This window comes from Archocentrus centrarchus, chromosome 6 (genome assembly GCF_007364275.1).
Source record: "Archocentrus centrarchus isolate MPI-CPG fArcCen1 chromosome 6, fArcCen1, whole genome shotgun sequence".
Classification (NCBI taxonomy): Eukaryota; Metazoa; Chordata; class Actinopteri; order Cichliformes; family Cichlidae; genus Archocentrus; species Archocentrus centrarchus.
Genome location: NC_044351.1, coordinates 2,435,241 through 2,448,345, shown reverse-complemented (window position 1 = coordinate 2,448,345; position 13,105 = coordinate 2,435,241). Strand labels below are relative to the sequence as shown.

Below are 13,105 nucleotides of genomic sequence, written 5' to 3'. Positions count from 1 at the left end.
ACAGATCCCATCTCAGATAATACTGGTCAAATCAAAAAGTGCATCACAACACAGCTCCGAGCAGATATCATCATCATCATCATCATCAAAAAAAAAAAAAAAAAAAAAAAACCCTGACGGCTTCTCACCAAACGACCTCTGACCTTTACCAGCGTCTGCACAGGTTTTTTTTTTTTTTTCTCCAATGTAAAAGTTAATCACAGAAAAAGAAAATAAAACACATTTAAGGCAACTCCTCTATTAAACATCAACAAAACACTATGCGGTCGGTTTCAAACGGCATAATATATGAAATGTAGTTTCAACTTGCATTACTGGCAGCCTGAGGTGAAGGGACCGAGTTTGTGCTCCAGAGTTTGGGGGGAGCTCCTGGGACGGGGACTGGAGGGTGGGGGGATTATACGGAGGGGTCAGTAAGGTTCTACAAGTCACAGTGCAAGTCAAGAGACAAATATTATCTGCTGTTTGAAGAAAGGCACTCTAGGTACCTACTGTACAGAGGGAAAAGTCCAGTCTGACTGGAACACAAGTTTGGGCTCTTTCAAAGAAAACCTTGTGGAGTGAAGAGACTTGAGTACTCTGCTCTATCCATGAGTGAACACAACCTCACATGATCGAGAACATCCACCCGAAAATGCCGACAAAGAACAAAACGCACAACAAATGATATTCGAAGGGACCCGGGGACACGTTAGTTGCCTTTTTTTTTTTTTCTTATTTTTTTGTTAGAGTTGCATCTCTGGCTCTTCTTTTCCTCCTGTGTTCAAATGGCTGAGCTCTTCATTGCAGACAAATGACATTAACACATGACAGCGTGGCCAAACGTGTGGAAACTTTAGCTTCTCTGGGATCCTCTGAATGAAGGCAATTTGTACAGCTGACGTGAGAAAATCAGGTATCTATGTCCATATGAAATAAAGAGTCGCCCTGCAGCGCGTTCAGCCCCGCAGTCACTGCACTGCTCCTAGAAGCAGAAAGCTCGTTTCCCCACACCTACAGGGTATTATGCTGCTGCTGGGATTTGAAAGGGACTCTGCAAAGATCACTGTAATTCATGGACTGGAGAAAATAAATCACTGCCTTAGTTACACATGCAGCTCGTAGGTACACAGTATTACCTACAGTAGATGGTAGTTGGCGTGCCCAGTTTAGACAAAGTGCTACTCAGGATGCCGTCAGACAGTCCCTTCTCTGGAGCTGGTCTCCATGTGTGACTTTGGTGCTGTAACATGTCAGTTACACAACATCACAGATAAATGAACCAATCGAGGGAGCGGCAGACCAGCAAGTCCCGAGTTCTGAAGGTAAAACTAATATTTTGGTTGGTGAAGTCTGGCCCGAAGGAGGTGATTTAAGCCTTCTGGTGGCAGGTAAAGCGGGAAAATACACTTTACAGCTGAAGGTCATCGCTCAGCTTCTAGACCAGCATCTACTGCAGGTAATGGAGCTGCGTTATCGAGCTCTAAATTCAGAGCGACTGACTCTGTGACCTTCAAATGGAGCAGCAGTTTGAGGTGAAATTGAAGCGAGCGTGCTGCAATCTGCAGAAAGTGCAGCTATCACGGCTGCAAGTCTCTCATTAATAACACCAAACAAACAGCATCTTTTAAAAGCTCTGAACCGTCAGCACTCAGGGGTGAAGACGCTGCCAGGGGACTGAAACCTAAGCAACAACGCTCCAATACAGCAAAGAGAGAGAGAGAGAAAGGAACAACAGAAATTCCAGCACGACCAGAGGCACCGTTAATGAACAAACCAGAGTTTGTTATTGCCCCGCACCCAACAAGAAGCCAAAGGTTATGATCAGCTCACCAGACAAAGACAGACCTGAACCGACAGCCATCAAGCCGACAAACAACAGCGTCACATTTCAGCCCAGACATGCTCCAGAAAGAAGAGAGATGCATGCGTCTAACTGTGAGGGGACGAAGGGGTTTCTGAGGCCACTCCTCCCAAAAGTATGGACTAGACTTGAGCCTTAATGTCAGACAGAGGTTTGCGTTTCCTCCTAGAAAAATATTGGCAATGTGGGGATAAGTCACATCACAACAAAGAGATGCATACTCTGTTTAATTCCATATTAACATACAAAAAGCTCTTCAGCACTTCTTTGTAATGCAGCAAGCTTGTGCTTTAATCTCAGGATTTGTGGTATCGTCCTTTGAGATCCATCAGAAGGAGCAGGTTCATACAACAAATCCCTCCATTTCAAGGAAAAAAGTTCCTTTAATGTTATTGTTTAGTAAGCTCTCCTGTCTCGATCTGGGGACTTCCAATTTTTGAAATGGTAGCATCTGTATCTTACAACGCCAATGATTTGATCTTTCGATACAGTAAGTGGACTTGTCCCTGCTGAATTTGGATACATCATCATTTTGGCAGTTCAGGATTCAACAGAAATGCACACAATGCAAAGATCACCACTTCAAAAAGAGGTTGATAATGCCAGTCCAGCAGGTTCAGGAACAGAAAGCACTTATTCTGAAGAAGACTAGGAAGACCTGAATATCTTTTCCTATAAAAAAGAAACACAGCCCAGATATAGTTTGTGTGTGTTGACATTGCAATATTGCAATTTCACATTTAGTGCTCACAGTTGACACACTTGACTCACAAATGAAAACTCAATCACTACACTTGACCGACACCACTGAAAACATCTGTTAGGCTACCGAGCCTGTTCGACCTCGTCCTTTGTACCTGCTGAACGTGACGCTCGGCGTCTTTGCTGCCTGAGCTCAGGTGGGAGGAGATGGGGAGAGGATGGGCTGACTGGGATCGTTGGTCGGTGGGAAATGTTTGGTTACTAGGTGACCGGGAGAGAGGAATTGTTCAGGGCTGTTGGGATCATAGATCGTGGCGAACTTAGGAAGGTAAATTCAGATTTGGGAAGTCTTTCCAAAAGGTGTCAGTGTGCTTCAAATAACCTTTACGCCATTATCATTTTTTCTTCCAACGACACTGAGGCCCTCAAGGTTTAATGATAATGTCACGTATTGTTCTGAGACCTGGGCAGGTGAGCCCGAGTTCTGGTTATGGGGAAGTTAGACTTGTCACCATCAAGGCATCAGCATGCTTCAAACCAACAACCGTCTTCTTTATCCAGCAATAATGATGGTATTTGGAGGTGGGAACAGGCACCTCAAAGCGTGGGCATCCCATTAGAATTCAAGATGCTGCAGCTTACAAGTTTTATTTTCAGAAATCAGATGATGGTGCCCAACTTACTTTTCTCTCCATTATCTAAAAAAACTATACGGCTCTATCTGGATGTGGCGAACTTAGGAATAGATCTGGATGGATCTACCTGGATACCAAAAATCTCGGTAAGCAGGCAGAATTTAGAGTCAGATACGCTGCTTGGAGCTGTCGGGTACCTGGGTTAAGGTATTTCAGTTAGGCAGCTGGGATATGAAAGGGAGGTCGAGTGTTGTTGGCTTGTTTCAATACATTATTTTCTCTATAAGGTTCGTCATAATTCAAGGACTGCCAATTCAAGAAGATACTCTAAATATGCTCCAGTGATCCAAATTTCTAGGGTTCTTTGCATCTGTAGGGCCTGTGGTTGGTACCGCCATTGTTTGAAGCAAACTGAAGCCTTTAGGATCTCACAGTGAGGGTGACGATAAGCATGGGTTTACTGTCTCTGTTCACTGAAGGTGGTTTACTTGGGAGGAGATCTGGAGTTCGGGAGGTTTAGGATCAGATGGATGAGTTGATTGGGAAGGTTGGGATGGATGGTTAAGGTTCAGGGTCGTTCACATTAAGTTCGTTGGGACGAGGGGATGAACAGGTTCTCTTTTCAGAACGCATACTATCACAACACTGCTTTTTAGACCAGTAACCCCTGACAGATATTTGGTTCCATGTTCTCGGCTATCTTCGTACCCATGTGAACCATCTCCCCACCTCACAAGGGAACAGGGGCCACTGTAACAGGCACACACTGGTGTGATGATGAATTAAATCTCCCTTTGAGCATTCCCACCATGACGTCTATCACTAATTGGCATGATGACACTGGTGCGTACGCCTTCCCGTATCCCAGCTCAGTGGGTGGAACAGCCTACATCTTCCCAGAGTCATGTGACTTGGGCTGTATATCTACCATTGACACAGTCTGACAATACAATGCAAACAAACAACATTTATACAGATTGGCAACTTCAGGGCACCATACGGTGCAAGCAAGTGTCTTTTTTTTTTAATATATATGTTTGAATTCCCCCGAATGAAGAGACGCAGCGTTACTTTTTATTGTCCAAACTGCTGACAAGAGCTGGCAAAGAATGCTGGGAGGGTTCTGAGGTTTTGCTGTTGTTGGTGTTGCTGCCATCACTTCCAGTGATCTCCTCCTGTTTCTTCTCTACCACTGTCTCTGGAGGGTTGACGACAGCCATCTTGTTCTCAGAGTTGGTGGCGGCGTTGGCGGCGCAGCCTCCGCCGGGGCTATGATCGGGGCAGGTCGGCTCAGCCGTGCCGTTGGTGGTGGCGACGGTCGCGACCACTGAGGAAGCGGGAACATTAGCCGCCGGAGCTGCCTCAGTCTCAGGCTTGGCTACGACCTCCACCTGTGGACCAGTCCCTGTGTTACCCCCTTCCCCCGGCCCCGCCTTTCCCCCCGCCCCTGCAGCGGGGCTATTATCTGCTGTTAGGACTGTGCTGTCAGGCTGGCCGGCGGCATCTCCACCTGTCTGGTTGCTCCCTGCGGCTCCGTGCTCCTCCTGTTTGCTCCCATCAGTGCTGACGCTGGCTGTGGAGCTCCCTCCCTTCACCTTCTCTACAGAGTTAGCTTTCGGTGCAGCTTCAGAGCTGACTGCACCCTCAGCCTTTTCATGGACTCTTACATCTTTGCCCTCTGTCTCTGCCAGAGCTTGGTTGAAGTTGAAGGCTTGGATGAGGCGAATCAGATGTTTGACTTTGTCCAGGGAAAGCTGCATCTCCTTCTGACGAGCCAGGATGGTGTTTTTGGTCTCCATGCATTTCTGAAGGAGGAAAAAAAAACAAAAGAGGCCTGGAGTGAGCGCAGTAAGGAAACAGTTTTTAGTTTCACCCCCTTGTGTTTCTTTGCTTCTAGATTTTGGACCCTAATGAGTGCCGTGAGAGTTTGTACTTTCAGTGAACTTCAATTTACCGAAGTTCATGGCAGGCAAATATCAACTGCCAAAAACACAGTTTTGCAAATGTGACAGTCGCTACCAGAGGCGCCATCACGACGGGCAGAATATTTTACAGAGCTTTGAATTCAGTGGCAAAGCTCTGGCTCTGTCCTTCACCGAGTCCTCACCCTGAATGTTTACAGCACCGAGTCCTGCACGTGTCAGGCTGTCGGTGCTGATATTTTAGAGGAATTTAGCAAGAAGCATCAGAGGAAGCTGGAGAAAAGCTGCAAAATACAAGAAACATACGGCAGCAAAGTTAACGAGCTGCAGGATTTCAGGTGTTTAGTCACATTTCTAAGGAGACGTGGGTCCACAAAGAAAACTGCAGGAGGCACAAAAGCCTGAGTCTAAGTCTTTCCTTAAACTACAGACTTAGTGTTGCACAGACGAGGGTCTTTACCTTACAATATAAAGCGCCCTGAGGTGACTGTTTGTTGTGATTTGGTGCTATATTAATAAACTTGAACTGAAAAAACTGAACTATAAATAAAACACAAAATAATCTAATAATAATCTGCTTCCTTACTGAATTCAGAGGTCGTTTTAAAGTGCAGCGACAGGACAGAGGAATAAACCTGTATAATTAGTGTAGCTGGTTAAATGTATTTCTCACTGTTATGGAGTTGCTGAGCTGCTTGACTCTCTGTTCCAGCTGCTCGCGCTCCAGTTTCAGCTCCGAGCTCCACTTCATCAGCTTCTGTTTCTCCTCCTCTTTAGCTGCAAGACAAAACAGAGCAGTCAGTCCGTCCTGACGTGTCACAGCAGGCACGCGTGAGAAGAAAATCAATCTGCCGGCACCTTCTTTGTAAGCGATGTAGGAATGAACAATAGCCAGGGTGCCGGGCCAGGGAATGGCTTCTTCTTTCTTCAGGATCTGGAGAGAGAAGCTCGGAGTTTTCACAGAGGCGGAGACTCAGAAAAGAGTTTAGGAAGACAAATTTAGCCACCACCTTGCGGTGGGGCCAAAAAGGGACAAGCCATGGGGTGGATGGATGTGAGATGTCGATCTTTACTGACACAATGAATGAGACTGAAGCACAAAAAAACAATACTGCATCATGTATATGCTTACAAAGGATTGAACAGTCCTAAACAGTCCTTCAGGATGGCGCGGCAGAAGGCCCACCAGAAGCAGATTTTACAGTCAAGTACAGCTACGGGCCCTGAGAGGCCCTTCTCTGGACTGCAGTACCCCCTTCCCCCTGACTCTGGATCAGTCTGCTGCAGTTACCTGATCTTGACATTTTGGACAGATCCACATGCCTTTAGGAATGGTTTTCAGGGGTGGATCCAGGCAGTCCAGGTGATAAACACGAGAACACGTGTCGCACATGAGCAACTGGCCACTGCGTCTGCACACAGTGCAGAAATCCTCATGGATGTCTCCCTGTGAGGAAGAATTGGACCAATCAGTTTCCCCACCAACCATCAGTGGAGAGGCAAGGCGGGGGAGGCACCATGATCTGGTTTAGTTTACAGTCTGGGCTTGTTCTAATGGACATGGTGTGTTAATTCACTGAGCCCACAGAAAGGGAGTTAGAATGTGCTCTGAGTAGTAGTTATTAATGGATGCTCTGGGCTACAGGACACTGTTCACTTTGTAAGGCTGAGTCAAAGTAAAATCAACTGATGGCTGATGATTATCACATGGAGACAACAAACTAATGGTCTGTGGAGGTACTGGGGTGCAAATGGTGACAGAGCTACTGGGCCAATAGGACTGTGTGTGACGGGGTGTCCAACCCTCTGAACTGTCCGTCTCCCCCGTCATTACTTACATCCCCAGAGCTGGGGCTGGGCAGGGGGAGGGGATGGACGGGGCTGGAGGGGGAGGTCGGGGTGAGGCTGACCAGGTCCGGGACGCTGCTGTATTTGGGTGGACGACCTGGGTGAAATGAGACAGACAACAAAGACGGAAAACAAAGAAAAAAGAAAGATGGAGAGGGGGGAGAAAACAAAAACAAACAGTCTGTATGACATACCTTGGAAAGGGAGTCTTCGTTGGCTAGCATGAGTCAGGGGAGCGGTGAGAAAGGAAGAGGAGGAAGAGGAGGAGTCAGAAGCAGACAGCAGGGTTAGTGCTCCAAGCAAGCTGAAGTTGAACTCTGGTACAAACCTGCTCGATGGACTTGTGTCAGAAGTTAACACCTCAGTCACCTGTTCGGGTTTCACTGACCTCATGTTCCCACCTTTTTGTCTTTTAACTTCCTGTCCCCGCAGGGGGTGGAGCCTCTTCATCATGAGGTGACAAATGTTTACAGAAATGGCCCGCCCCCAACCCAGACTAACAAAACTGGGTCTGATATGGGCGACTTTCGGCACTTGTGGCAGACGTGACGTAAAAGTCTCAAACCTGGTTTTATGTAGGTTACTGTTATGACATGTGTGGACTCGACGGGGGAGTCACAAGTTATGGCAAATACTGTGTGAGCCAGATGTGGCCCAAAAGTCACACCTGACATCTGGCTCATATAAGGGCTGACCTGTGACTGATTGGGGCAGCTACCCTCGCTGTTTACCCATGTGGGCCATCCGTTTTTGGGGCCACATGGGCCAAATGTGGCCCACGTGGCCCCAAAAACGGCCACATAAAGGATTCTGCATTATGCAAAAAAAGTGCAGGTCACCCTGAAACAGCTGCAAGCTCCCTCAGTGCAAAATGGGCTTTTTATGTGAAGCCAGCAGCGTGAAAGGACCCAGACCCCACCGAGACCCAAAGTTAAAAGACAACAGGAAGTGGAAAAATGCTGCAGCATGGTTGTGGAAACACTGAAGCCACGAGCCCAAACTTCTTTGAGTGTTTAGTTCACATAAATCTGCTTTTTGCCTGCTTTAAAAACAGAAGCTAAAAACGCCTCTTGGACTGAAGATTAAAGGAATATCTGAATATCTTTCAGGATGTGTTAAAATCTGACACTACGAGTTACACATGAGATTAGCATCTAGTTTTTATGCTTGATTAGATGTCTGCAGCCTGTCAGCCATAAATCAGGAGAGAACCTGCAAACCGGAAGCTTCTGAGTCACCGTTTAGTAACGTGTGATGTTACTGAATCAGAAACAGTTAGTCGTGTTACCATCAGTGTGGTTCTGCTGTCAGCAAACACACGGCCCAAACAGACTTTACAGAAGTTAACTCTGAGTCAGGGCGTTCCTACAGTTCCCAAGATGCATTTCAGCTCTTCCCAGTGAAAACAGCTGGTCTAACCAGATTTATTCTTCTTCATCAGGGGGCTCCAGAGCTCTGACCAGAAACCACACTGCAGACCAGCTGACGTATTTAGGTCATGACTGAAGAACTTAATGTTTAATGAAATGAGATTATGAGGAAATTCGCTGGACGATGGTTACTGTCATTTTATTGTTCTGAGAGTAAACCACGTCATAACTATGTTTTTTAGAGGCTCTAACTTTTTATGAATGAAATACTCCTCTCATTTACACCGTGCTTCTGTGATCAGCAGCTTTGCTAAATGACACGAGAGGATTAAACTGAGCCGATTCTCCGTCAGCCAACACGAAAACACAGCTAACTTTTTTTAAACACCACCGAGGTGGTTCGTGTGGAGCTTCAGAGCCTCGGCAGCGCTCTGATAAACAAGCATGAATCCGGCTTTAGACACAAACCCCGACTGAAGCGACAGGAGACAGGAAGCTGAAGCAGGAGGAAAGACTAGTTTCACAGCATGTTATTAGTCCCGAGCAAGAGATTAGTCTCTAATCTGCAGTTTCTACTCTTCTTCAACTCCATAAAACAAACCACTCAGTCGATGCTGAACTGATTTTGTGTCTCTACTGTAGCTCAGCCTGATTCTATTCTCGTGTATCTTTCAGTCTCTGCTGGTTTCTACTGTCCATTTCTACCATCTTTGACCTGTATGTCATACGGACCTCTCTTCCTGGTCCCCTGGTGCAGAGGGCTGTTCAGGTAACTCACTGCACTCTTTTTCCTCTGAAATAAAAAGAGAAAAAAATGTCATTAATGAAATAGTTCGACTGACTCATATTCCCTGCTAAACATCAATGAAAACAATTGAATGTAGTCTGGTTTTAATCAACCTTCAAGCTTATTTAAAAAAGTCTAATAATTATTGTAGGGTCTTCACCTTACAGCATAAAGTGCCTCGAGCGCCTGTTTGTTGTGATTTGGCGCTCTATAAATAACACTGAATTGAATAAGGGTTCTTAATTTGGGGGGAAAATAAAGTTTCTTATTATTTAATTATTGAATAAAAATTAGATTTTTTTTCCAACTTAAACACATAATCTACAGCGCTGTTTCTGGAAAACATAACACATTTTAAGCTATTATTTTGTTTGATTTTCATTTCAGATTTTTTAATGGAGGCGGGAACGCTGGGAATGCTGGGAATGCTGGGAATGCTGGGAACGCACCTCAGGTTCAAACACAGCTCCGCTGTACACCGGGTTGGCCGTCGTTCGCCTCTTCCGCTCCTGTCTTTTGCTCTGAATTTCTGCAAATAGTTTTTTTGTTTTTAAAAATCAGCGTTTATTGTGAAGACGTTTGTTCAGGATGCTGACAGTAATCAAAAGCATCACTCACCTTCCAAGTGGTCGTGTGTTACCAGGCCTAAAGACACCATGAAGGCCAGTTTCTAAAAGAGACACAGCAGGTGAAGCACCAGAGAACGGCCAGTTTAGAGGAAATACAGTTTGGAGATTTTCCAACACAGCTGCATAAAAACCAACTCCTGCAGTACACGAGTATCTCCAGATAAAGTATCCAAAGTCTGCAGAAGAATGTCCCTGATGGTTACTAGATTTATAAATATCAGCCAGTAAAGCTGGGCAATATATTGATCTATTAAAAAAACTGTACTGATATATTTTCAAATCAGAAGTTTTTTCAGTAAAGGGTTGCCAGTGTTTGCTGCTCCCCTGAAGCCCCGCCTCCATCTCAAACCCCCGCACCAGATGAAGCCCCACCCACCACCTCCCTGTGCACATGTACGCAGGGATTTTGGATCACTGAAAACAAAGACTGCATCTCCCGGTGTCAAAGGTGGGCACCTCTGTCTCCTCCTCCGATGTCAGACTGTGCTTCACATTACTGTTTGTGGGCTTTTGATTGGCCAACATCACGGTTATATCACCACCTGTTTGCTCGGGCATGCTCCTGACAGCTCGAGCTCGTTCCATGTGGACGGAGATATTTTTCAAAACGAACTTGGAAAAAATACCAGTTTTAAGAAATACTCGTATACGTGTGGACGTCTGAATAAGACGAACAATAATAACTACAAGTTTAAACACTAGTAATAATAATAATAGTAATAATAATAATATTACCCATAAGTTTGAAAAGGAAGATAATACCTAGAATTTGAAGATACTTGCTGACTTACACGTGACAACAGAACAAAAAGTTCTGGCTTTAGTTTGTGCACCTGCTCGGGGGGAGTGGCCTTCTGCCACCTGATGCAGGTTAACACTCTGAATGTGCATCAGAAAAGGCCACTGCAAAGAAACTGAAGCATCCCCAGCTGAGGGGAAACAGGTTACCCCGTGAAAAGGTTTACATTTTATATCAATCACTCTCACGTGCTGCTGTTGCAGAACAACTGAGATATACACCGTGAACCATCACCCTGAAGATGCGTTATCTTCTTCTCCTCCACCAACACCATGTGTCCCTCTGTGGGTCTTACCTCTGGGTTCTCCTCTTTCTTGGGAGGCCTGGGAGGTGGAGACACAGGAGGAGTTGAGGAGGAGGAGGAGGACGGGAGGCTGATGACGGCATGCTGCTCTGCTCCTCCCGGTTTAACAGTCTGCTGAAGGGAGAAGAGGAAGACAGGGATGAAGATAAAGGCAGGTTTGAGTTTGGTAAAGCTGAAGAGAGTCAATCACGGACGAGTGACGGGACTCAGGATATTACTTTTTAACAGGAATAAATTCATTTATAGGTCTTTAATTTAAGAAAGAAGCAAGCAACAACATACAGGAGCTCAAAAATGAAGCCAAAGCTGAAGCACCAAAGCTGCAACTAGCCTTCGGCCTTTTTAAAGAATGGATATTATTGTGACTGCGTGAAGGACCTCCACCCGTCTCCATGTTTCTGGATCTACACACAGCCATCATTCAAAGACTTGAGAGACTAACAGACTTTCAGACTCCTCCAGCAAGAACCCACGATGCCTCAGGTACAAACATCAGATCTTCAGAGGGTAACGTTTAACCATCACTGACTCTAAGGCAGACCCAGCGCCCGCCGCACAGCTGCCTGTTTTCTCTTTTAAAGGCTGCAGCTCAGCTTTCAGGAAAATCTGAGATCATCCTTCAGAAAAGACGAGTCAGTAAAGAAGAGCACGTCTCCTTTCAGAGACTCTCTGCCGTAGGAAGAGTTCTCTGAAAAGGTCCGACTTCTCCATCAAAATCACCACAGCTTCAACTAATATTGATTAATCTGACGATGACTGACAGTGAAGGAAGAAGTTCTGAATAAAACAGGAGGGCTTCTGTTGGTACAGGCAGTAACGGGCAGGTGTGGCAGTGGACGGTGCTTCACCAGGACAGCAGGCAGATGATTAACAGAGTGCTGCTGCTCATTAATAACGGAAGGACAAAGAGCCTGCTATCAGCTCGGGAGAGCCCTCTCCACGCTGCTGCCTCTGAGGCCGATTTGAAGCGTCACACTTGAATTTGAATTGTCACAGCAGCAGTGCAGATTTGAAAGCTGACAGGTGATCAGAGGGGCCACGCTCACTTTCAGATCAACGAGTAGTTGTAGGTTTTTAATGAGGTTGTCCTCGTCTCTCCAGTTTTATAAGTCAGTGCAGACTTCAGTCCAACACTTCCAAGCTCCTTTTAGAAAGAAAAAACTGGGAGGGAAGTTAAAGCTGCTTCTTTTGTTTTTAATTTAAAACATAAAAATGAAGCCGATGCTGGAAAGTGCAAATTCCTGAGAAACGGCAGTGCGAGCGCTGAAAGCTGGATCTGACAGAGGTGTGTAGATTTCAGCGTGTTTGAAGGAGTGTGCAGACTAGGGCTGCAACTAGGGCTGCAACTAACGACTATTTTGATAGTCGATTAGTCATCGACTATTAAAACGATTAGTCGACTAATCGGATTATGAATCACATAATTATGAAATTGCACTTATTTAGCTATCAGCTTTTACATTTAGCATAAGGTTATTTAAAATGTGGTAGTAACACATACTTCATTCAAAACTTTTAATCAGGTTTGCTGCTGATATAACTAACGGTCCATTTTTCCAACCATAAAAAAAATATATATAGTACTTTTTTTTGTCTTTAACTCTGACGTCGTATCTGGGTCCAAATGATTCTAAATAAACAGCAACGGTATAACTCAGGGGTCGGCAGCCTGCGGCTCATCCAGGCTTAATGTGCAGTACAAATAAGTATCCAGTTAAAGTGCATTTTGTTTTTCTCAGTTCGGTTTTTGTTGTAGTTTTAAATTGGAACATTAGTGTGATCTTGAAATATTAAAATAAAATCACTTTATTTATTTATTTTAGTTTCTCAATATATGCGTCACTCGCGGTAACCTCTACCGGCTTCGGGTAGCGGCTACCGGCTTCCGCTAGTATTTGCTGCTTTTCCGTGTAAACCGGGTTCAAATGGCTCTTTCCGGATTACGGGTTGCCGACCCCTGGACTTTAACCAATGACTGGTCACTATTAAAGATGATTGTAACATACTTTATCAACTGTAGCTATTTCTGCTTCTCTTTCTCATCGGTAAAATCACAGCTGAGTGTGGTTTTTTTCGAGTTAAAACAACCAGGGACACAGCCTTGCGGCAACTTGATCACGTGACAGTTTGGACCAGGAAATGGAATTCTACGTCATCACTTAACAACCGAATTGCCCATGTGTGAAGCTCGCCAGAGAAAGACGGACAGGAAGATGTCTCACTACGTTAAAAAAAAAATCACCAGTAATAATAAACCACTATTGTT

General features: G+C 45.2%; 1 protein-coding gene across 3 annotated transcripts in view; it reads right to left on the bottom strand.

Moving 5' to 3' along the window:
* Positions 1-1,697: 1,697 nt before the first annotated feature.
* Positions 1,698-13,105, bottom strand: part of phf21ab (PHD finger protein 21Ab) — a 29,940-nt gene continuing 18,532 nt past the window's right edge. For 2 of the 3 annotated variants that reach the window (XM_030731561.1, XM_030731562.1), the window contains exons 10-18: positions 10,831-10,953; positions 9,726-9,777; positions 9,557-9,636; positions 9,053-9,113; positions 6,941-7,047; positions 6,394-6,549; positions 5,961-6,036; positions 5,776-5,879; positions 1,698-4,985 (exon numbers count right to left, since the gene is read on the bottom strand). In XM_030731561.1, the coding sequence (XP_030587421.1) occupies positions 4,248-4,985; positions 5,776-5,879; positions 5,961-6,036; positions 6,394-6,549; positions 6,941-7,047; positions 9,053-9,113; positions 9,557-9,636; positions 9,726-9,777; positions 10,831-10,953 (1,497 nt within the window). In that variant the 3' untranslated portion in view covers positions 1,698-4,247. The remainder of the gene's footprint in view (positions 4,986-5,775; positions 5,880-5,960; positions 6,037-6,393; positions 6,550-6,940; positions 7,048-9,052; positions 9,114-9,556; positions 9,637-9,725; positions 9,778-10,830; positions 10,954-13,105) is intronic. The other variant, XM_030731563.1, reaches the window with a different exon arrangement.